The sequence below is a fragment of the Rhea americana genome, unplaced genomic scaffold (assembly GCF_003343005.1).
Source record: "Rhea americana isolate MKP2758 unplaced genomic scaffold, rheAme1 scaffold_20, whole genome shotgun sequence".
NCBI classification, from domain to species: domain Eukaryota; kingdom Metazoa; phylum Chordata; class Aves; order Rheiformes; family Rheidae; genus Rhea; species Rhea americana.
Genome location: NW_028186150.1, coordinates 3728498 through 3751391, shown reverse-complemented (window position 1 = coordinate 3751391; position 22894 = coordinate 3728498). Strand labels below are relative to the sequence as shown.

Sequence of the window (22894 nt, the reverse complement as noted above, 5' to 3'; positions counted from 1 at the left end):
GCGCTCCCGGAGCCTCTCGCGGCCTTTCCTGGCGCAGCGCCTTCCCCCTGCAGAGCGGGTGGTTTCGCGGCGGCGGGCGCAGCTTGCGGGGCCCGTGTGGGTCGGGTGCTGATGCTGGTTGGGAAGGCGAGCCTGAAACTTCAGCATGGAAGCGGCTCTCGCGGGGAGGCGTTTTCCAATAGTCAATAAAAAGAGGGACAGTCAGCTTTCATGTCAAAGGCTGAAAGTCTGCCTGCTCGGTGTATCTTGTGTTGTGTTACTTGATACAATTTTAAGCAGTGTTTGTTATAGCCTTTGCAGTGCATTGATTCGCCCAGCTGAGGAGCAGAAACAGYAGTAACAGCATCTGGACAGTCAGGCAAAGACTGAGTGTTCTGCAAAGCAGGGATTGCACAGTTCATGAGCTTTTGGGACAGACTTGTTTTTCAAAGCTGTCTGTGGGAATTGGTTTAATACTGTATTCTCTAGAGGTGAATATAAAACTTGTAATATGACTTGAAAAAACAAATGAAAATACCTAATTGAGTGGTAGGGAAAGCTAAAGCTACATGGATAGGAGTCTCTGTCCCCCATTTACCCCCCTTGTAAATACTTTATGGTAGCCATTAATTCAAGGATGGTGCAACTTTCTTCTGCTTTGTTACCTGTGTAGTAGTTTCTACAGGAACTGATCTAAGACTTGTCTGGTCTCATATCCTCTTTCTRGTAATAACTGATGGCAGATGATTTGGAAGAAACTAAATCCCTAGTTGTTAAATATAGGGTAATTCCTTCTAACAAATTAGGTTCTGTTGCTGTTTCTAATGGCTAAGCTTGATCTGAGCCTCAAAGCAGAATGTTTAAGTAGTCTTTGACGGAGTGGGGTCTTTGGTCTGAGGGGGAGTGGAAGGGAGTTCTTGGTCATTTTCAGACTAAAAGCCCAGGCTCTTGATTCTTGTTTGTGTCTCTGCAAGTAGTGCTGCAGGAAGCCACAGCTTGAACATGCGAAGATTTTTTTCTTTTCTTTTTTCTTTTTTTTTTCCCCTCTCCTGTTTGGTTCATTTTCTAGCTTCTCTACTCTGAGACATAATAAAAGTTCTGGAGATACTTTCTGTATTGCAGAGTGRTGTCTCATGGTGTAAAATGTTTATGCATTTTTGTTAATGCTGAGTAACTCAATGAAGTTTACAGCAATGCTTTGTGTGTACCCAGCCTTCATCTGTAGGCTGGTGGTTCTGTCTGCTTCTGTGGCTAACCTGTTATCTGTCTTAGGTAGCAAAAATATTAAATGTATTGTTTGTGACCAGGTGCTAGGTAATCCTAAGAAAATCCATCTAGGACAAGGTAGAAAAACTTGGATAAACCTCTTCCAGTGTGCTGCTAAGCATGAACATGTGATTAAACAGGCAAGAAAAGTCACAGGTGGAGTAGGTTGTAAGCACATTAGTTTTATCTGAGGAAAAGTACTGAACCACTTGGAGACTAGATGGAAATGCAGATTGGAATGAAACTAGAGGCAAAACATTCTACTTTGTTCTGTTATYTTATATTCAACAGCCAGTTTAAGGTTGCCAGCTTGCCAGAATTTACATTTTATAGGCTGCCTTGAATTCAAGTCTTGCCTTGAATTCTGTTCTTGTATTTCAGTACTATGTAATTTCTTTATCATTTCTTATGTATCTAATGGAGATGAGGTTCAGACTTTTCTAGAGATGTGCATTTTCATCTAAATGGCTATGCAGTTACCATAAATTGCTTACCTTGTGTGGATGCAATAGTTTATACTTCATTGTATGGGCTCTTGACAAGTGAGGACTCTTGTTTCACAATGTGCGTTCTGTGGCTTGATTACTGTGCACTACTTGCTTTTCTCTATTGTCAAAGTTGTCTTAAAGCTTATGTTAGACTTCTGTTGTGTGAAGATTGGAACAAGATTCCACAGTTCAGTTGCATTTTTCAATAAAATAACACTTGAAAATACCTTCTTGAGTTATTAGCTTTCTGATAATTTGAAGTGGAAGATACAGAGCATAAATAGCTTCATTCAACAGTATATCTGACAAGAGAACTGGTTTTTAGTTTGATGTGAGCCCTGCTAATTATTGACAGTTTTGCTGTATATTGCTTTCACAAAAGCTTAGTTGCTTTTTGCTGCTACTTCCTCAAACTTCAGGCATATGGATTGGGATATATGTACTTCCTTTACAATTGGAAATTTTCTAGAGTTTGTAGTTATTCAGTTATCTGGAAAACATAGCCACCTAGCCATAGATACCGCTGTGGTGTTTGGCTTTTGCCTTATGCTTAAGTGTTCATCTGAATTTCCCACACTTTATGTAGTTTGTCATAATAAAGATCTCTTTGTAAGAGATGCAGTCACTTTAATTAGCACAGGTAATTTTTCTGTTCAAAAGACTAAAATCTGGTTGATCAGTTGTTGTGCATGACTTGAATGTTACTGAGGCGCACTGCCGTAGAGATTCCTTCCAACCAACGCTTCTGCCTCRTAACTTCCTGCTTGAAGCAGGATTGCTGCCAATGTTAGATCAAGTCACCCTTGGTTTTGTGTAGTTGAGTGACGAAAGCCTCCAAGGGCAGAGATTCCACCATTTATCTGGACATGATCAAGGCAAGAGCAATGTTTCATGGTGTTGTGTTTTCCATATACAGAAAAGCACATTATGGAGAGCAAGCAGGGATTACTGTCTGGAATTCTGTTGGGAGATCCCAGTTACAGAACAAGAACCCGAAGAAATAGTGGATGTGGGAGAATGGAAAAAATAGGAGTGTTCCAAAGCCACAGTCATTAAATTGCTGTTAAATTAAAACCTCTGTATTCCAATGAAAAGCTAAATTTTAGTCTCTGCCCTTAACAGGTGCTTAGAGGGCCTCCAAGCCTGGAATGTATGGAAGTAGTTGGTACTGAAGATGTGTTTTCAAGAACACTAGGATGAAGAYGTTTATAGCTTGCTAGCTTTTTCTCAGGACACTGAGTTACAAAGGGGGAGACCAGGAGCCTTCTGAACACAGTAGATGAGGGAAACAAATATAAATAGTTGAAATTGCTGAATCTGAAGCCTTGGAGAGCCTGCTGCAGGCATTGCTGTATAAATAAGCAGTATTTGTCAAGACCAGAAAAGATGCAACTGGGACACAAAGTGACACTTTTCAGTGTCACTATTTTGAAGATATAAAACAAACCTGAAAACAACCTGCAAGATTGGGGGAGGCTGGGAGGCTCTAGTGAGATGTTAAAGACTGGGCCTTAACAGTCGTTGGGTGGTGGCATTTCCCTGTAAGGAGCTAGCGGGAAGGGTGGCACCGCTGGGAGAGCGTTAGATGTTCTGTCAAGTTTGGTATGAGTTAGTGGAGACACTTGCAAGGAAAGACTTGGTTTTGAGTTCAGAGTGAAATAGGTTTGAGGCATCTTGGAAGATAAACTGCTCTTATAGTTTTTTTAAAGTTATATGGCATCTGTCTGGTAGAGGGCAGGGAGCAGCTGCAGTAAGGAGGATCCATTACAGCTGGATGGTTGTAAGCAGTGAGTTTTRATGAGCATGATAAGAAAACAGTGCGATATTTGGAAAAGCAAATGAGTTTGGAAGTTCTTTTAAGTAAAGAAGGTCARGTTTAGCTCAGTTGGTTAGCACGTGGTGCTGTTAATGCCAAAGTCATGGGTTCAGTCCCTGTGTGGGGCTATGCTGAGGGTTGGACTGGATGATCTCCAGCGGTCCCTTCCAACCTTACCATTCTATGATTCTGTAAGGTCTAGAATACTCTGCTTTGAGGAGAGATGAGAGAAGGAGGGGCAATGGGACGGGTGGGGGACATTTAAGAACTGTCTCTTTTCTTCAGTTTTTCTATACCTTTGGCAAGCTTATTTTTCTCTTGCAGAAAGATGTAACTGTACTTCATACTTTGTTTTGCTTATCTGAAACTTATCCTTGTTAGTTTTGTGGCTCAGCAGTTAACTGATAGCTTGATGTGGGAGTACAGGGAAGGGTCTGTATGGCTGCAGCTGTGTGCTCCGAGGCTTTGCTTGAAGTTCTCTGGAAAGGACCAACAAGACTTGTTCTCAGTGTGGTGATACCTTACCATTCTCCTGAAGCTTTTTCTTGCTAAACACTTCACACTGGATTCTTCTGCCAGTTTTGGAATAGGAGGGAGAAGTTGGTCATATTCTGTCTTGTGACTTTGTTCTTCTAGCTGAAAAGCAGCAGTGGTGCTCATGGGTTACCCATAACTCATCTTCTCCCTGACTTTTTAGAGATCAGTTTGGGAGCCAGAAGCCTTCTCCCTTTAAGTGTGTGTGTATTCTTAAAAGCAAAATCTAAAATGGGATATATCAATAGCTGAGATGAGGAAGATCACCATGATAATATTACAGCTTCAGGGAAGAAAGTTGTCAGAAGCTAAAGCATTTGTTAAAGAGCAGGAAGTAATTACCTTTACAAAGAACATGAAATGGTGTTTTTGATTTGAGCAGTAGTATGGGATTGTCCATACAGTAATGGATTATATTAGATTACTTAGTATGCTTTGCATGCGGCAAGCTACACTGATTCAGATTAATGAGCATGTGAACAGAAGACTCTTATGGCTTGTATAAGAGGTGTGTGTTTTTTTTTTTTTTAAGCACTGATATTTATCAGATTTATATGCATTAGTTTTCTTAATTGTGGTGTAGAGGTTCTTGCTCAGAATCTGTGCTCTGAGCAATGGAGACTCAGTTTGAGTCAACAAGTCAAAAGTAGCTTCATGAGASTAACTGATATCCTGGTCTCTTCCAGCCAACAACACAGCAGTCTCCTCAGGATGAACAGGAAAAACTCCTGGATGAAGCCATTCAGGCTGTGAAGGTGCAGTCTTTCCAGATGAAGCGATGCTTGGTAAGAATGTGGCTTTCTAAAATGCAGTGGAATTTCTCATTTGTTAGGAGTAAACCAGTAAATCGATATTAACTTCTACTGCTGTGAGGAAATGTAACCCTTTATGGATCTTTGTGGCAGAGGCTTTACAAATAAATGAGGCAGCTGCTCATTGGGAGTGAACAGTGAGCACTTCCTAATGTCACTTCCTGATATTTTTTGTTACAGTATTTGACAGGCTAAAGGGTAAAGGTGTCAGTCCATTTACTCTCAGTTTGCGTGCTTGCACTTGAGTAAGCCTAAATTGAAAAGAAACCTGCCACTTCAGGAAGTTACTGCTCTGAATTCATTTAATGTGAAATTAGGTGATGAGAAGCTATTTTTGTCTGCCTCCAGTGTATTTTTTCACTTCCTCTGTAGTCTCTTCTTTGTATGAGACATAACTGCTAGTGGCTTGTTCTCAGCGGGGTAGCCTGTCTGCTGCTGTATAGGATGTGTCTTGTAGAGATTAGTTGTAGCTTGATGCATGGATTTTTCTGTGATAGAAAGGGCCAACAGCTACTGTTTAGAGTTTCAAATTGAAGCCCATGCAGGTAAATGACATAATGTTAAGCTTTTTTGGATTTGAGAAGTCTACTTTCATTTAGGGGGACTATTGAATTGTGATGAAAACTGAAATCTTCCTATGTATTTTCATGTGCTTGGACTGCTTTGTTTGCAGCCAAATAACAGTAGCAAGAAAGGAAACTTCCCTTCTAATTTTATACTATGTATAATGCTTTCAAAATCTTTGAAGAAATTGCAAGTGTACTTCTCACTGCTATGGCTGAGTGACGATGTACCTTCTGTTAGACTCTGGCAGTTTCTTCTCTTTCCTTTTAATGCTGTGTTGAGCAAGTGTGTATAGGTGGTAGATTAGAAGTTTCTTAAACCTGTGGTACCACGTAACTATATGATGCTTTGTTGTATACAGCCTAATAAACTGGTTATCAGGAAAGTGTTGTTCTTGGGTGAGGAGGAAAAGAGAAATTTTGCTCTCATTCCTAGTGGTCCTTGCTGGTAATGCGTTTCCTCTGTCTGCTGGAGGATACCTCAGGAGATGAGTGAGGTAACAGACCAGGTGAAGAAAAACATAGTTCTATCTTGTCTGCTGAATAGAAACAGAGTAGTAGTTAGGGATTTCTGCGTAAGCAAAGCCTTCAAGTTTTTTTGTGCCATTGTTACTACAGTAATTTATTACTGTAGCTCTATCTTTTTCAGATGAAACAGTACCTCATCTTACTACTTTCAGCTATAATGTCCCACTTAGCTAGGGCAGGCAGTAAAGTGCAAGACAGATAATCCTATCTAAAGTGGTTTAATGTAACTCATATACTGATATTTAATCTTTGTGCTTTTTTTTAAAGAGTTGAAGTGTTAACTTCTAAAAATTTCATAGTTGCCTAGCATTACTTCTTATAGACTATTCTTTTCTTTCTTCCTAAAGGACAAAAACAAGCTCATGGATGCTCTGAAACATGCTTCCAACATGCTTGGTGAGCTCCGGACTTCTATGTTATCTCCAAAGAGCTATTATGAGCTCTGTATCCTTTGAATGTTAGGGAAATGGTTGGAATCATGAGTTTGGGAATTTTATGGGGTGTAGGGGGGAATAACACAGTGGTATCTCCTTGGTCTCAGATATTAGTGCTCTTCTGCTCAATATCTAGTTGTATGGATGTATTGTATGAGAATATATACTTTTTCACTGTGAAAACTTACTGTTTCTAGTGTAAAGCAAGTCTTCAGTCTTTCATATCCTTCTCTGGGAGTTTTTGGAAATCTGGTTTTAAAAAATACCAGCTGTTTAAAACAGTCCTACTTGCAGTACACTACCAAAGATCTGCAAAACAGGCTTGTCTTTCATTATTTTAGATTTTTTTTTCTTTTTAATTCTAAGTCAGTGTTTTAATGTACTTACTGGTCCATGCTGTGGTACCTGAAGAAGCAGCTTTTTATGAGATTCAGGAATGTGAATCTATTCAAATACTTCTACTTTCCGCATATGCGCTGTTGAGGGAGATATTTCTCTGGATGCAGAGTATGGACTTGCTCTAGATGCTTTGTTCCATCACACTTTGCTTACTATTTTGATTTAGCTTGTTGGGTTTTTTTGCTCTTTTCTAATATGCTAAAAAGACAATTGCAGAGAGAAAGACTTTAATTTTTGCGTGTTCATCTTAAGAATGGTGATACTTTTTAAGTACTACCTACTTGGGCCTGATTTTGAAGCTTGGGCTTGCTTGGAACAGGATCTTTCTTCCTAACTGTGAATGAGCAAGTTGTTCTGTAAATCTGTAGATACTATAACTTAAAATTCTTAACTGAAAGAAAGATATGGCGATTTCTGATGAGCTACACTACCTGGAAGTTTATCTGACAGATGAATTTGCCAAAGGAAGGAAAGTGGCAGACCTTTATGAGCTAGTACAGTATGCTGGAAATATTATTCCAAGACTGTAAGTGTGTATATGTTTAAGTGTGTTTCTTTGTAACTTGATCAATATTGACCAGACTCTAAGCTCCAATAATGCTTGACTCTGCATTCTTGCATGACAGTGAGACTTCATTTTGTAGCTGTAAGTATCTCTGCATAACTTAAGAGTGGGTTCCTATGAGACTTAAGAGGTTCAGGCCAAGAGTGCAGCCACAAAGGTCAGTTTTCTTCCTACCGACATTCTATTTTTGCTCATGACCAAGATGGAAGCACTTTGGTCTGGAATAAAGGAGGCTTTGGGCTAATTCTCACTGACCAGCTCTTTACCCAGGTACCTCATTCTGATCGATAAGACTGATTACACACTTTCAAACTTTTTCTCATAATTTGTTAATGGAGTTGTAGCTGAGGATCTCGGTATGTGAGCAGTAGGGGCTCTGTGAGCGTCTGTATTCTGTTGACATGGTGAGTAGCAAGTGTGAGAGAAGGAAGCTGAATATTTCTGTAATTTACCTCTTAAAGCTTCTGAAACACTAGTTTTGTATTTTCTTTATTTGTGGATTGACATGCTACAGATGATGCTGAAAAGCTTAACTTTATGTAACTATCAGACTGGAATAGATCATCTAATTATTTATAATTGGAACTCAGATTTTTATAAGCACTGCAGTTTCTAATTCTTGGCCTTATGCTTATGCTTGAAGGATGCTTGGGAACACCAAGCTGCATGCTTACGCGGTTTCTGGAGTTCAGTGTAGTTATTGCTGCAGGGCCTTAGCTCTCAAATAATTATGCAGAGCTAATCCATCTCTACTTGTTTGATGTAGCCTCTAGTTTTTTCTGGACAATGTATGTAGTGCTTTAATAGAGGTTCTACACACAGGTAGGCATGAGGTAGAGGAGTTTGCAGGATTGAGGCTTCCAAACCAAATTTGAAGAGTTTGAGTATTATATATTTTTTTTTTTTTTCCTTTAAGCCAAAGAGGAATCCAAGCGTACTGGGACATCAGTGCTTTACAGCTTGCATATTCCTTCTGCGGTTGTTTGATACAGAGATGAAGGAAAGAGTACAGGCCTGGGGATTTCTGAGGAGCATTACACCTACCCTGCTAGACAATAGTGTGAAGGAAGTTTTACTGTTCTACCAACAGAGTAGGCATTGAAAGTTGACTAAGTGCCTAAAGTTACAGGACCTAAATGGTATTTATTGGCTTTCCATGCTTTGGTAATACTGTCAGGATGGGAGAAGTGAGCAGTTGCCTTTAAATGTGCTTTGTATTATTATGTTACAAATGTATTGTTTGATTCTACCTTTTGCAGATATCTCCTGATAACGGTAGGTGTCGTCTATGTCAAGTCATTTCCGCAGTCCAGGAAAGATATCTTGAAAGACTTGGTGGAGATGTGCCGTGGAGTACAACACCCTCTAAGAGGCCTATTTCTTCGAAACTATCTCCTGCAGTGTACCAGAAATATCTTACCAGATGAAGGCGAGCAATCAGAGTAAGAAAAACAAGCCAGAACTTTAAAATGTTTGTTTTCAAGGGAGACTAATCATTTTTTTCTGTATTATTTTCCTTGGATTTGAAAGAAGTAGATATGTTTGGGGAGGGGGAATCCTCAAAAACAAACAAACAAACATCCTGTCAGAACTCTTTAGATTTGACTGGTGTTTTGTCTATTAACTCTAAAGTTTCTCTTTCGAAACTAAGATTTCTTTTGCTCAATGTACTCATAGGAGTAAGGATGAGAACCTTTCTTATATACACCAGCTTCCCACTATGCACTTCCCTCTTTACCTCCACATCTTCTTAAAAATTGGATAGCTACAAGTAAATGAAAAAAGATATCTTTGGAAGTTTTTCTGTTCCTAACCTATTTTCAATTGCAGTGAAGAAACCACTGGAGACATCAGTGATTCTATGGATTTTGTGCTACTGAACTTTGCTGAGATGAACAAACTTTGGGTGCGAATGCAACATCAGGGCCATAGTCGGGACAGAGAAAAAAGGGAACGAGAAAGGCAGGAACTGAGAATCCTAGTAGGAACAAACCTGGTTCGCCTCAGTCAGTTGGAAGGTGTTAATGTGGAGCGGTATAAGCAGGTGGGATGTCTGTCCATCTTTTTTCAACCTCTTGTGTTTTAAACAAATGGAACGAGTTCAGACTTTARGATGAGCAACTCAGGAAATGGTATAGTACTGTTGAAAGTTGAATAATCCTGGTGCTTCTAGAACTCCTTTTCACTTGAGGCAATTTTGAATGTTAATGATATTAATGGTGCTTCATAAAGTGTTACGAGGCTGGAGACATCGCTTACGTATTTTCCTGCAAGCTTGTCTGGAGAGCTGACTTGGAATTTTAATATTTTCTGCCCTGATCCCCATGGTTACTTACCATTAAACTACTAGGTATTTTGCACGTATACAAACAATATACTGTGTTAGAGTTTACAAGTTGAACTTATTCTCAAAGCAAAGTGATAGTCAAGGCAAATATGTAATATTCAGAAGTCTGAACTGTCTCATTAGCTTTATCATGTAGCTGCTGAAAACAGTTTTGAGCAGTGCCATTGAGACCCTCAGCAGTGGTACATGCTATCAAGGTTAATATTCTAGATGTCTGTCTGAGATGAACGATGTTTTCTGGAGGATGGAGCTGTTGAACTTGGGAGCTGTTCTTCAGAAAGTCTTTATGTAAAAAGTATGAAGTAATGTGAAAAACCTTAGCATATTGCTTTATTTGGATTAAAGACGTCTGAATATAAACTTAAAGCAACTCTAAAAGCACTGCAAGATTTCTTTCTATTCTAGATTGTTCTTCCTGGAATATTGGAGCAAGTTGTGAACTGTAGAGATGCATTAGCTCAGGAGTACCTCATGGAGTGCATCATACAGGTAAACTGCTTAAGTTCAATTGCAGAGATGATTTGAACACTGGGACACTTGCTTTTATGCTTGTAGTCGCTCAGGCTACTTTCACCCCTTCCTCATATGAATTGGAGAATTTCTTCCCTGGGTCTCTTGTGTAATGACCCACATTGTTTCTCACCAGATAGGCAGATTAGAGATGCATCCATTCTGCCCTCCTTCTGGTGCAGTAGCTTGTAAGCTATCTGGGCAGACACTGCAGTGTGAACTGTGAGTAATAGCTAGCTGGGCCATCAGGTTAACTGTTTGTCTTGCATCTCGTTTCACACCCTTTCCAGTCACAGTCAGCCTGGGGAACACTAAAACACTCTGACAGCCTGTATTTGTGTGGCTGCCTGCTTTACAATAACTCTTGCATTTTACTATTGTGTAAGAATGGACAAATTTGGTGTATAAATTAATAACTATTGGTCTAAAACTTTAGGTTTTCCCAGATGAATTTCATCTCCAAACCCTGAACCCGTTTCTCAGAGCCTGTGCTGAGCTGCACCAAAATGTGAATGTGAAAAATATAATAATTGCTTTAATTGATAGGTGAGTGACCAAGGGGGTGTGGATATTGGCTCAGAATTAAGTATATATTGTGCACAAAGCAGGTGGTATTTTTCTAGCATTTGATGACTTTGAATTTTTCATGCTACTTAACTTCACTATTTCCGTATTGTTTTTGTCATTGTAGTTAAAACTGAAGAATGTTTGATTTCAGTGGTTTCTACTCTCTGGATCTGCTTTTGCGACTTTCAATGGAGTCTGCTTCAAGGGCTGATGAAATTTTGTGAACGAATTAAGTTGGGAGACAAGCCATTTAGCTTTGACCAATTTCTTGCTTCAGAGCTTAAGCAGCAGTTGTGTTCTGCTCTGGTAATCCTATCAGTCATAGGTTCTTCATGTGAACTTTAAATATTCTCATGGGTAATCTTTATATCCAGGGTACTTTATCTTGTAATTTGCACCAGAGAACATAGCATGTGCCTCCAAAAAAGAGCAAAAAGCTAGTAGGAAGTGGAAGTACTTTCTTAATTCTTRATTCATCACGAGTTCATACCTGTTCTCCTGAAAGATTCTTTTTCTCATGGAGATTGTTTAAAACCGTTTGCATTAAATACAGATGTTGGAGAAATCTGAAGTGAAGTTTTAGTTTGTATCCTGAAAAGAAACAGCATAAATTGTCAGTGAGTATCTGTACTTCTTTATTGCAGAAAGTGCATTYACATGGTGATTGCTTTAGAGCATCAGTAAGCCTTGATCTTGTATTTGGCTTCCATAATAAATTTGTACACAAACATGCGTTGAATGGCTGGTACATGTGGCAATTACCGTAGGGATCTTGATAAGATGAGGATTGTCAGGGCTTCTTTATCTTCTTTAGTACTTGGGACATCTAGCATAAATATTTTGCATACTTAATATTTTGGAATTGTTCATTTAACAAATTTGTAGTTTGTTTTCCCCAGGTCGCACAATCTTTTTGTTCAGGATTTGTCATATTAGAAACTTTCCTTAGCGTATGTTTGACAGGGAAACAGCTCTGCTTCCATCCGGAGATGTTCACAGGAGTTCGCTTGTTTCCTATAGTTTGCTGTCTCAGACTTCATAACTTTCTGCTAGCTGCTTCAGAAATGAGCATTGCCTGTAAATGATCTGTTTTGACTTCTGAAGCTGTCTGCTTTGAAACAGAATTCAACAGTCTTGAACAGATATTCACAGGATCTTTTGCTGAGTTCTTACATTAGTACTTACATTAGTATATAATAATTTAGTTTTGACAAGGAGGCTTTTCTTAAGCTTTTGCTGTCAGGTCTACCTAGAAGCTTTAAGCAGCTTTGGTACTGCTTCCACAGTCAGTGTTTTCTCTTATGTTGCAGATAAGCAACAGTAAGCAATTGATTAGTGGTGAACCCTACTGTCTTCCTACAGTCTTAACCTGTCTGTGTTCTGTAGGGCCACTAATAGTGTCTGCTGGAGTCTTCCCTTTTGCATATAGGCAAGGTTAGAAAGATGGAGGTGTCAGGATTATCCTAGGTAGGAAGCATCAATTTCTTTATGTAGTGTGACAACTTGTGCTTTTAGCTGTAGCAGTAGCCCCAATGTTAGATATGAGTGTATCAGTTCTTAAAACCCATGCGTGCAGGGGAGATGTTGCTCTTGTGTCTGTGGTGAAGCTGTCTGGAGCGATTGTTGCATGTTTCAGTACTGTATATAGGTAAGACCTGGATCTGCCCCTGCACAGGCAGTACTCTTGTGGCATTTTTCATCTTGATTTCAGCCTGACGTTGGACAGCTGACACTGAACATGAACAGAGCAGAAGAAGCTTGTGAAGCTTTAGGCTCTATACCAGTGAGGCTTTTCTACTGGCAGAATCTTTCTGAAAAGTCTGGTTTCTTTGGAATCTTTCAGGACTTGCTATCCCATCTATGGCGTCTAATTATCTGCCATCTCTCTGCAGCTTGGTGAGATATTTTGCAGGCTGTCAGGTTCTTAGCCTCTGAGCTGTTGCCAGGGCAAGCTGCCTTGCTCCTTTGAGAACAAGGAGCGATTCTCCTTGGCTGTAGAAAGTGTGCTTGTCACTACACCTACAAAATAAGGGTAGTTCAGTGTCTGCATCCTCAGGAAGGGAATTCTTTTGACAGCTTGACTTTTTCTTACCTCCTCTTTGTTTCAGAGCTAAAGTTTATTCTGAATCAAAGTTTAAACCCTAGAAGTAATAACTTTTATATAAGGACTTCAATCAGGTGGCTTTTCCTAAATATTCTTCTAATTCCTTTTCTGCTTGATAATAGAATAATCACTTAACAATTAGGAAGCAAAGGTGGCAATGCTGAGCTTTTTAAGCTGCTGACTTAAAGCAGACTGAGTACTAGCTTCTTATTCCTTGTAGTGATTCTTCCTATCTGGGATTTTTTTTTCCTTAAAAGCGAAAGTGTTAGTTGTAACGGCTTGCTCCTGTTATAGATAGAGCTGGTGCTGCAACATCTATCAGATGCTTGCTAAACAGCCATCTCAATCTTTTAAAGAAAAAAAGCGAGCCTCTCTTGCTTCAAATTTGCCTTATGCTTTTTTCCCCTCTGCAAACAGTGAATATCTGAAACATGTTGGTTTGTCATTAACTTGGAGACAAAGCATAGTCAAGCCTGCTGACTTATTTCTTTTTTTCTGGAGACTATTTTGGGGAGGAAGCTATTAGATGTCTAACCTGACTGATATCACTAATGGGTATAGGGTATTTCGTCCTCCATCAGGCCACTGTGTACCTCTTTCTCTGCTGGAAAGAATAGAACACTTGCTGGCAGGTGAAGAGCATGTATTTAAAACTTGTCTTGTGCTATTTCTTCATCCTACTAATACTTACCAGGCTCGGTGCTCTTAAGACTTCAGAATTCTGTGAACTTCTGTTTCACTTGCAATAGAGCTAAATACACAGTACTAGAGGACTTACCTTCCTTTTTCTGCTGGTTTAATGGTTCATATCTGAGGAGTGAAACTATCCTGACTGAGCTGCTCTTTTCTGTTACCAGGTTAGCTTTATTTGCACATCGTGAAGATGGACCAGGCATCCCAGCAGATATCAAACTTTTTGACATCTTTTCACAGCAGGTTGCTACTGTTATACAGGTATGTGGGGTATTTTTTTGTGTGCCACTCTTTGCAAAGCTGTGTGCTTTTTTTATCAACTCAGTGTTCTCTTAAACTTTAGTCTCGCCAAGATATGCCCTCAGAGGATGTGGTATCTTTGCAAGTTTCTCTCATTAACTTGGCTATGAAATGCTACCCAGATCGTGTTGACTATGTTGATAAGGTGTTGGAGACAACTGTGGAAATATTCAATAAACTTAATCTGGAGCAGTAAGTAAACATCTCTTGTATTCTTTCTGGAATAGTCATTAACRTTCTGACCATAAAATCTTGACTTCTGTGCATGTAAAGTATGTCTCTTTGCTACCTTGCAAAATGCGGTGAAATGCGAGATTACTGTTCTCAGGCCAAGCTGCAGAGAAGATCGTGACTGACAGTGGGAAGGACCTGACTAACCTATACATTTATCTGTGCATAAATCTTGCTGAGTAGCTATGCAAATGCACAATGTATATGCCCAGCTGTGTGTCGTCATTATCTGTTCATCYGTTAGTGTGCGGGAGTTCTCCTTCTGCTGAATTGGCAGTCACAATCTCTGCTTCTGGTGTCTACAGCTGTACATTCTAGAAAGCAAGATGTGACTTGATACAGTATTTCCTATCTCCCTAGAAACAAATAGCTTAGGTGGTGTTATACACCAGAATTGGTATTGAGGCAGACTTTAAATCTGTGTGAAATAGTAATTGTTCTTTTTGCGTATATATTTTTTTTCTAGTATTGCAACAAGCAGCGCTGTTTCAAAGGAGCTGACTAGACTTTTGAAAATTCCTGTTGATACCTACAACAATATTCTGACAGTTCTGAAACTAAAACACTTCCACCCACTCTTTGAATACTTTGATTATGAGTCCAGGAAGAGCATGAGTTGTTACGTGCTTAGCAATGTATTGGATTATAACACAGAAATTGTGTCCCAAGAACAGGTATGACGTAAGTTAACTTATTTGGTGATTCTAGACATCTAAACTACTACTTGAAGACTTGAAAACAAACACTAAGTGACCTCGTGTAGGGCATGCTGTTCTTCCACCCCCTCTCCCCTGCCTCCACCTTATTAGCACAGGCTTTATCCCACTTGGTAATTCTACACTTGTCTTCAAGTATGTTCATGCATATCTTGCCTAATCTCATCGCAGAGACTACTATTTTTTTAGTTTGAACAAAGACCTAGAATTTCTTTAAAACTAGGCCTATTACCTTAGGTCTGGATTGTGCTTTTCAAAAATGAGTAAGTATGGAAAAAGCCTTTGTACAGCAATGTTGTTCTAATTGTACTGAGAGATCCTTCTTCAGGGAGTAAAGCAATTAAGTTCTAAAGCATTGCCAACTAATTGACTTTGTTAGTGTTCTGTCACCACTGTGAGTGGCCATAAAGATGTTCATAATGGCTATTAACTTAGGCTCGTATATGCTGATCCAGTTTAAACTGAGCTTATGTTGTCTTTAACAGGTTGATGCTATTATGAATTTGGTATCCACCCTGATCCAGGATCAACCAGATCAGCCTGCTGAAGACCCTGATCCTGAGGACTTTGCTGATGAGCAAAGTCTTGTGGGAAGATTTATTCATCTTTTGCATTCGGATGACCCTGACCAACAGTACCTGGTATGGCTTCAGTGAGTCTACATAATCTTTGTACCAGGCAAAGTGTCAGTTTTCATATTACTTACTGTAAAAAGATTAAATATACTTGGGAGCTGGGCCATCACTCTTGATCTTCATATGCTAACTATAAGTGTAACTAAGGTGGCATGTGTTCTATTTAAACTTTGTTCTAAGAAATGGACTTCTTACACTAAAAAGTTTTAAGAAAACTTAACTCTTAGTGAACCTACTGTGRGCTAGAAAGTGAATAGTAGTCTCCTATTCCTTGTTTAAAATTCAGAAGCCCTTTCTTACTGATGGTATGCTACTTTYCAGATCTATTTGATGATAAACTAAATTCCACAGAGAACACATTTTGATACATTTATGCTAATCTGTAGCGTTTGTCTGTATAGCCTTTATATAGCCTTCTGCTGGTAATCCACTGTTCTGGCTTTATCTTATTTTCAAGTTTTAAATGATCTCCCTACAGTGAGAATTACATGTTTTGGGTCAGAGGGACAAGGATGCTCTGTTTGTGCAGAACTCCACAGGCTGTGGAAGCTGCCCAAAAGCAGGCTGAAGATGTACTGAAGTTGGATTCTGTTGTAGATTGCTTAAAGCAAACTGCTGTTGCTGCAGAGCTCAGAGGTTTGAGTAGGGACTACTGTGTAGACAGGCATCCTTAGTGCGCCTGAGAAATGAAGCTGCCTGGCTCGTTAAGTTGCAGCAATATCAGACTGTGTAAGCAGCAGACTGATATGAAGTAGACCAGCATAACGTGCTAAGTGCAACACTGCTGATAGTCATTTAGCTTGGTTTAAAATGTCATATAAAAACTGTTGTCTGGAGCACAGAACTTTGCTGTAACTGCTGTCACTGGATGTAGCATGGTTTTATGGCCTRTACTAAGATTGTAGACATGGACACTTACTTGTTTCAGCATCTGATCTTTGCTGAAAGTGTTATTGCAAAGTATTGCTAGAGGAAGGCTATTGGTCAGCTAGGTCCTCATTACTTTCAAGAGCTGTATGACCTTAGCTAGCAAGCCCCATCTTCATATAAGAAAAAGTAGAGAACTACTGTATTTTTTTTCCTCCCCCTAATGGAGAACAAAGCTTGACTCAAAGGGATGCTGGCACAAAGGGAGTTGATGCATTTCTATCCTGAAGGACTTTACGTAGCTAGAAACATGTTGAAACTCTTTTTGTGAAGACAAAGTTCACAGCCTGAACATCAAGCAGGGTGTTTTTCGTGTCTAGCCATACTTCCTTGTAATCAGTGACCACCTTTAAATGTCATTGAAGGACTTAATTACCTCTGTGATAGAATTCTGCAAGCTACTGAGCAGCTTTGAAAATGCTTAATGATTTGGTATTAATTTGAGTATCAATGATGCTGATATTAGAATTCTCTTAAATTGCAGGAGCAGTAGGAGAAAAATCTATCCAACTCTATATGAGAATTCTGAATTTCATGTAACAGACATCAAATGATGCATTCTGTATGGAAGACAGCTGAAATGCAAATTCAAATACCTTAGTGCCTCATGAGCTTAAGTGGTTAATACAGTGAATGAGTGATTAATTTCCATTTAATCATGTCCTTATTTCTGTGAATTCTAACTGTAATCTGAAAATGTAGTCATGCGTAGAATTTGGACACCTATAAGCTTCATTTCTAATGTTTATTTCAAAGCAGTAGTGGGACTACTGTGCCGAGAAAGCATTTCTGAGAGTAGTGATTTGGCATCTTTGCTCTGCTACTTGAAAAAACAAACCAAAACCAAACCAAACCAAACCAAACAAAAAAAAAAAAAATCAAAAAAAAACCCACCTTGATCAGATTTCACAGAAGTGCTAGCATGTTTGAGTTAGTTTCTGTGTAAAATATGGCATGTTCCTAAGGTGAAAAGTACCACTTTCTTCTGACTTTTTTTCAAAGAGAGTGGAGTTTTGCAAACAAATGTGATGTTTCTGTTGGAAGCAACTTGATAAATTTATCTTCTGCCATATGAAGTTCTTGCCATTCCTACGAGTTCTGGTTATGAGAATACACATGAATGACTCTAGTAGTAGATGGGAATAATTGCAAAATAAGGGGAAAGGGAGAAACTAACAGTACAGACAGGTAAAGCTGCTATGTCACTTAACAGATTTAGAACCAGTGTGACATGCAGAAGAATATATCGTGTGTGTTGTGCAGGCGGTTTCTGCTCCAAAGTGAGAAAGGCAATATAAAAAGTATACTGTATAAAAGAATTGCAACTTGCACTATGTTAATAGAACTGGAAGTGATGTCATTATTAAATGTAAGCCCAGGCAACTTTCGTCTTGCTGCACAATCCAGAATGTGTCTGTAGTTAATATAATACTCTAAGTATTGCATAATAATTATTAAGCAGCTGTAGGAGAACCTATTTGTCATGAATATCACAGTTACAGATATTGCACAAATTTAAAGTACTGTGTATTTTTGGGACTACATTACTTTATCTGATTCTAACTCCATGTCTCTTTAATGTCTCCATTCTTTAGAATGTGGATTATTATAGCTGCAATACCATACCTTTTTTCTAGAATTCTCTAAGCTATTAATTCTTCTGTTTTAGATTTTAAACACTGCTCGGAAACACTTTGGTGCAGGTGGGAACCAACGCATTCGTTTTACATTGCCACCATTGGTTTTCGCAGCGTATCAGCTTGCTTTTCGCTACAAGGAGAACTCTAAAGTGGTGAGTTGAGCTCTGGGTATCCTATTTCCTTTCTTTTTGCTTTCCTAGAGTGCATTTGACTGACTACAGCTAATAGTATGCTAAGAGTTGATACAGGATGTTAGGGATTTTAATTCTCTTAAAGCAAATTATTGCTTAATATGTAAATGGTTTCTAATTTAAAGGAAGATTTTTATCAGTTCAAATTAGCTCAACACTTTAGCCAGTTTCTGCTTCATCATTCCTCGTCTTATTTACTTGGGAGGCTGGCCCATTACATACTTTTTCTATGCAAACCATAAACCATAGGATAGTGTGGATGATGGCATAAAACTGGTTTCAGTCCAGATACTGAACTTCATGAACTTTTGTATCTGTAGATAACCTATGTTACTGCTTCTCAAAGCAAGTGCTTCTGTGCAGGTTAGGTTATATAGCAGTTGCAGAAGTGCATGCACAAAAACAATCTCTGTTTCCATTGGGTAGTTTAATGCTTTCTGATTAAGAGTTACCTTAAATATGTATTTCTCCTTATTGTGGTAATCTGTGGTGAGGAAGTAAAATAAAATGCTGTTAATTCATCCTTTAGGGTGCATGTTTAAAACTCTTCTGGTTAATCCTCTAGCAAATTACTGAATGGTCTTTTTATTTTTTGACACTTTGCTAATTAGGCCCTTGCTCACTTATGTTTAGGCACAGCTCTGGTAACTGCAGCTCAGTGCAGACTTCTGAGAAAGGTTCCTGTGAGATGGTAGGAAAAATGGATGTCAGCTTTTTAAAGTGGAAGAAATAATCTGTGAAGACCCACTGAAGTCAGCACAGTACTTGCTAGGATACTTATATGCCAGTCCGCCTCTACCTTAGTAAATAACTGACTGGGGGAGCATGCAGAAGATGAGATTGGAGTGTGTAACAACTCTTATTACAGTGTAGACTTTCTTTTTCCTTAAAGCAATGGTCTTGTTCAAGCTTTGACTTTTCCCGTTTCTCTAGGATGACAAATGGGAAAAGAAATGCCAGAAGATCTTCTCATTCGCTCATCAGACCATCAGTGCTCTGATCAAAGCAGAACTGGCAGAGCTGCCTCTCCGGCTCTTCCTTCAAGGAGCACTGGCTGCGGGAGAAATTGGCTTTGAGAATCATGAAACTGTGGCATATGAATTCATGTCGCAGGTAAGAATGTCCAACTGCTGTAGTCATTTCTTGCACCTTAATTCTGGCTTAATTCAGTTTCTTTAACACTTAACTGTCTAGTGAGTTTAAACAAAATCTGAAATGATTGACAGTTAACTGTACTAGCTAGAAGTTCCTGATCTTCACTCTTGCTTCCCAGACTACTATGGAATTAAGCTCCATTGCTGCTGATTTGAATGCTCAGTCTGACAACATATGGTTGGTTGCAACGCTGCCTACTACTCCTATAGCTGGTTCACTGGGAATGCAGCTTTCTCAATATAACATGTTCCTTTGTTGCTTCTGAGACCTTTTCCCAGCTCCTCTTGTCTGGTTGGTATTGTTCTGACCATAAGCTCTCTCCAAAAAGTCTCTGAAATTATCAGTGTTCACATCTGTCAGGCTGGGCTTTGCTAATAAAATCCTTGTATTGAAATCTGTTATAAATTAGTGTCTGCAAATCCACTTAACCTATAATTTTATTTGGTCTTAAGCCTTACTGGTTTCAAATACCTCCCCAGGACCGCCCCCCTCCTCCCCAATCACATATAAAACCAATGTATTTCACCTTATCCAGATTGCAGATGTCACAGTATTTCCTCTAACACTGCTACTAGTGCATATTCTTAAACTGAGTCTCTAACCCTTTTTCTCCCCCATGGTCCTATAAGCTGGCATTGTGGTACAACTCTGGAGACAAGAGTAGCATGACAATTACATATCTTCTGTTAGAGATACAGTCCAAGACTGTCTTGTGTGTTCTTTCAAGGCCTGTCATCCATACAGCCGCAGTGCAAACACTTTGTACACACTCTGCTCACTGATCTAACACAATTTCTGCTGTACAGTTTTGTGAACAGTTTTAAGAACAAAATACATTTCAAGGACTATTTTGAAAAAGTTCCTTTATTTAAATAGATACTTGAATGAGGGAAGACTTCTATCCTCAGATTACATGAGGATCACTTTTTTTCCTTAAATGGTCATAAACACACGTACCTCTTGGAAAATTCTTTCAGTCTGTGGCTTTAACCTGATCCTGACAGATTTTATGAAAGATCTCTTTTCTGCCCAAATTATTTAATGAATATAAAACTGCAGACACTTTGTCACTATCAACTGTGTTCTTTTTTTAATGCTGCTTTAAAGCAGTAATTAAGACTCTTGCCTCTTCCCTTGAGTAGGCCTTCTCTCTGTATGAAGATGAAATCAGTGATTCAAAAGCACAGCTGGCTGCAATCACCTTGATAATTGGGACATTTGAAAGGATGAAGTGCTTCAGTGAGGAGAACCATGAGCCTTTGAGGACTCAATGCGCGCTGGCAGCTTCTAAGCTGCTTAAGAAGCCAGACCAGTGCCGAGCCGTGAGCACTTGTGCCCATCTGTTTTGGTCTGGCCGAAACACTGACAAAAATGGAGAGGAGGTAAGAAGGCTGCAACAGCGTAACAAACTACTTCTGGAACATAGCAGGGCTCCCTTCTAAAGTGCCTATGACTTAATGACGTAGGTTTGGTTGGAATGTATTCTAATATGAAGCTTCTAAATCTCACTGTAATATAAACTACATAAATACAAAAGTGGAAAAGCTCAAGTTTAAAAGTGGAAGTACTGTGCAAGCTTTTGTAGAAGTCAGCCAGTTTGGCTCTCAAAGTACAGTCTGATGCTCGCTTAACTGTCTTGCACATGTCTGCAAGTTAGCTGTGTTGTACTTAAAATTCAAGACAAGTCAAAAACAAACTGTGTGCTCTGCAGGGTTTCTCAAACAAATGAGTTTTATCTATAAAGAGCAGTGAACTCTGCTTATCAAAGTGTGTACTTGTATACCTATTATTATAAAATGGAACTTACAAGATATGGTAATTAAAGGCTTTCAACAACTCTGATCATGTTATTGCCTGACTTGAGCATAAAGCTTAGTCAAACTGGTAACAAGCCAGGAAGGTAAGCTTTTGATAACAGCTTTTTCTACAGTTTGTGTAGTTTTGCGCAGTCTGTTTGTATGACAAACCATCAAGAAATGCCATGTGTATGCCAAGGGAAGTGATATGGGAGCTCACTAGGCGTCTTCTATTTCTTGTAATCTGGTGTTTCTTCCTTCTAGCTTCATGGAGGAAAACGAGTGATGGAATGCCTGAAAAAGGCTTTAAAGATAGCAAATCAATGCATGGACCCTTCTCTGCAAGTCCAGCTTTTCATAGAAATTCTGAATAGATACATCTATTTTTATGAAAAGGAAAATGAGGCGGTGAGTGAAAATACCTTCTTTTCTTAACTAAAGAGCATTCCTAGAAGCTCTTCATTCACATTTCATATCCCTAATTATGTCTATTTAACTTGCCATATAGTCTCTCATGAGAGGCACAAATTCTGACAATACAGAATCAAAAAGAAACAAAATACGGTCTTGTTGACAGTTTGGTTCTGTGTATCTTCTGCTGTAGGTGACAATTCAAGTTTTGAATCAGCTCATACAGAAGATTAGAGAAGATCTCCCAAACCTTGAGTCTACTGAAGAAACGGAACAAATTAACAAACATTTTCACAACACACTGGAGCACTTGCGTCTGAGGAGGGAATCACCAGAATCTGAGGGGCCAATTTATGAAGGTCTTGTCCTTTAAAGAAGATACATACTGTACTTGTTTCTTTTCATTTACATACCATGTTTTTTTTTAGGATAGATCTATAGATTGTGCCTTTCAGAAATGTCAAGTTAAATTAACATTCATGTGTTCAGTCTGGCACTTCAAACACTTGTGTTGAGTACCCTAACAAATTTAAAAGGTTGGACCAGCAACTACAGGTTTCATCAGTTAGCATGACTGAAACTTTCTTTGAAAACCAAGTGACATGATAGGGCTCTTCCAGTTCTGATTTCTTTTCTGTCTGTTCACTGTTGCTTCTGTAGCACTAGCGTTTTAAACTGGCGGTGACTGTCATCTAAACTGTGTCAGACTTTTACAGAGCATCAGATTTTTGGGATTATTATATGTCAGATTCTGCTTGTGCTTTTCTTTTAATGCAAGTTAAGACTAAGTGTAATATTTTTCCCTAAAAACTAGAATATATTAATGCATGTTTGGAGAGTTTTAAAATACCATGTTCAAAACCAGAAGTTATATTTTGCATATTAAGGCTCTGTGACACTCAGTGAGGGCCAGTATTGTGCACAGGGCATATTTATCAAGATAATTTTGTTCCAAATAGAGAAATTGCAATCTATATAGAATATGTATAACCTTCATTACTGTAAATTTAGGGGAAAATGCATTACACAAGTTTATTCAGTATCATGATTTTGCACCAGTGAAACAATAAAGTTGCTATTAACATCTGTTGTTTCATGTCTGTTCAAAGGCCACAGTGGAACCTAGTGCCACCTTGTAATTAAAAGCAAAGCAACTTATTCCTCGAAAGGGACAGAATCTCAAGGCATAGTGAACTCAGAAGCTGTGAGGCTGCCAACAGTTCTAATATATAGGGGTAATCACTCAAAACTCACATATCCTTTCAGCAGTATTTGGAAGAACGTTCA

General features: G+C 38.9%; 1 protein-coding gene across 1 annotated transcript; it reads left to right on the top strand.

Annotated features, from left to right (window-relative positions):
* Window positions 1–4751: 4751 nt before the first annotated feature.
* Window positions 4752–22693, top strand: VPS35 (VPS35 retromer complex component; the record flags this gene model as incomplete). Its single annotated transcript, XM_085303733.1, has 16 exons — window positions 4752–4868; window positions 6334–6430; window positions 7222–7345; window positions 8644–8826; window positions 9215–9428; window positions 10137–10220; window positions 10678–10787; window positions 13770–13866; window positions 13949–14097; window positions 14603–14810; window positions 15338–15493; window positions 18084–18206; window positions 19179–19358; window positions 20543–20782; window positions 21461–21604; window positions 21801–22693. Coding segments are annotated over 16 exons (2406 nt in total), but the record flags the coding sequence as incomplete, so codon positions are not given.
* Between the last annotated feature and the right edge of the window lie 201 nt (window positions 22694–22894).